This window comes from Perkinsus marinus (genome assembly GCF_000006405.1).
Source record: "Perkinsus marinus ATCC 50983 genomic scaffold scf_1104296973174, whole genome shotgun sequence".
NCBI lineage: Eukaryota > Perkinsozoa > Perkinsida > Perkinsidae > Perkinsus > Perkinsus marinus.
Window position 1 is genome coordinate 1 of NW_003201481.1, and position 1,328 is coordinate 1,328.

Genomic DNA, 1,328 nt, shown 5'->3' on the forward strand with positions numbered 1-1,328 from the left:
GGCTGCTATGCCCAACGGACTTGATATTTACCTCACTGACGGTGATGACAAGGTGAAGGGACAATCGCTGTACACTTTTGACAATCTCGCTACGCCCTGGTGATCGATTTGCGGCTCCCATTTTTTTGCTGGCTGCATGCTGACTGTAGCACAAGTGACTTTTTGTGGCGTATGTGATACCATTTGGATTGCTAGGTTGTGAGAAGCTTGGAAAGGAACGTTACGAGGAATCGGCATTTGACGATACCTCCTGCTACGACGAGTGTCCGCGCCGAGGTTCTCCAGTGGGGATCCGAGTTCGATCCCCGGTACCGGCACTTTTTCCACCTTATTATCTGTGCTGATGTGGTTTATAGTCGGGAAACGCATTATGCACTTTTAGAGACGATCAAGAGGTTATTGCTGCCTGGTGGTGAATGTTGGCTATTCGCTTCGAAACGTGCGGGGTCTTTGGGGGACTTCGTGGCACTTGCTCGGAGTAGCGCTGAATTTGAAGCAGTTGAGGTGGCGGTTGACTGCCTTCCTACGAGCTCCGCTTTCAAGGAGCTCAGAGCGATGAATTGTTCCCCTGTGATGGTGAGGATAACAGTGTGTTGTCGTGATGAGGGTAGATCGAGTAACATGTACGACGAGTTAGTAGCATTGAGATCTAAAAATCTTGCGGCTGCGCGCGCCAAAGATACCCTACGGCACAGGCGTGCGTCACAAATGCGCAATTTACTCGCTTCACGATCGCGTGCTCGGTTGTTGGAGCGTGGAGCTAGAGAGGAGGATACCTCCAGTGCTAATAAAGTGGCCTTTAAGAGTATTGATGTCAACAGGCATTTAGTGAAGGTTCTGTCAGTGCCCGACTTGACGGTTTCTGTATCGTGGCCGAGTCACCTGTCGGGTCTCAGCAAGACGGAGCGTGGCCTCATCGACTGGTTGCAGCTACATCATGGGTTATGTTGTGGTAAAAGTGTCCTCTTCTCGGGGCCGTTCAGATTGGCTCCCTTTGTGCTGTTTGAATTGGCGGTAGGACGTCTACGGAAGGTCCATGTCCTTACTACTACCGTCGAGGATGCTATTGCTCTGGAGAGTATCTGTGGCCATTTTCGTGGCGCGGTGAAGGTGAAACTAACAGTACGTGGGAAGTATGATGTGGTTTTCTCCCTGGGCGACTTTGATACTGGGCGACATGTGAAGTGTGGTGGTACGTTGATAGTTGGTCGTGGTGACACGGCGCTTGGTCCTTCCCGTGGTGATTGGAGTCGTATTGATGTTGATGCTGCAGTGGTGATATGTTGTGGTAAACGGGTGAAGGTCTTGAGGAGTAGGCCACGGAGACA

At 51.1% G+C, this 1,328-nt stretch overlaps 1 protein-coding gene across 1 annotated transcript; it reads left to right on the plus strand.

Annotated features, from left to right (window-relative positions):
* Window positions 1-708: 708 nt before the first annotated feature.
* Window positions 709-1,110, plus strand: Pmar_PMAR025202 (hypothetical protein; the record flags this gene model as incomplete). The annotated part of the gene is made up of 1 exon (XM_002766228.1): window positions 709-1,110. A coding segment is annotated over one exon (402 nt), but the record flags the coding sequence as incomplete, so codon positions are not given.
* Between the last annotated feature and the right edge of the window lie 218 nt (window positions 1,111-1,328).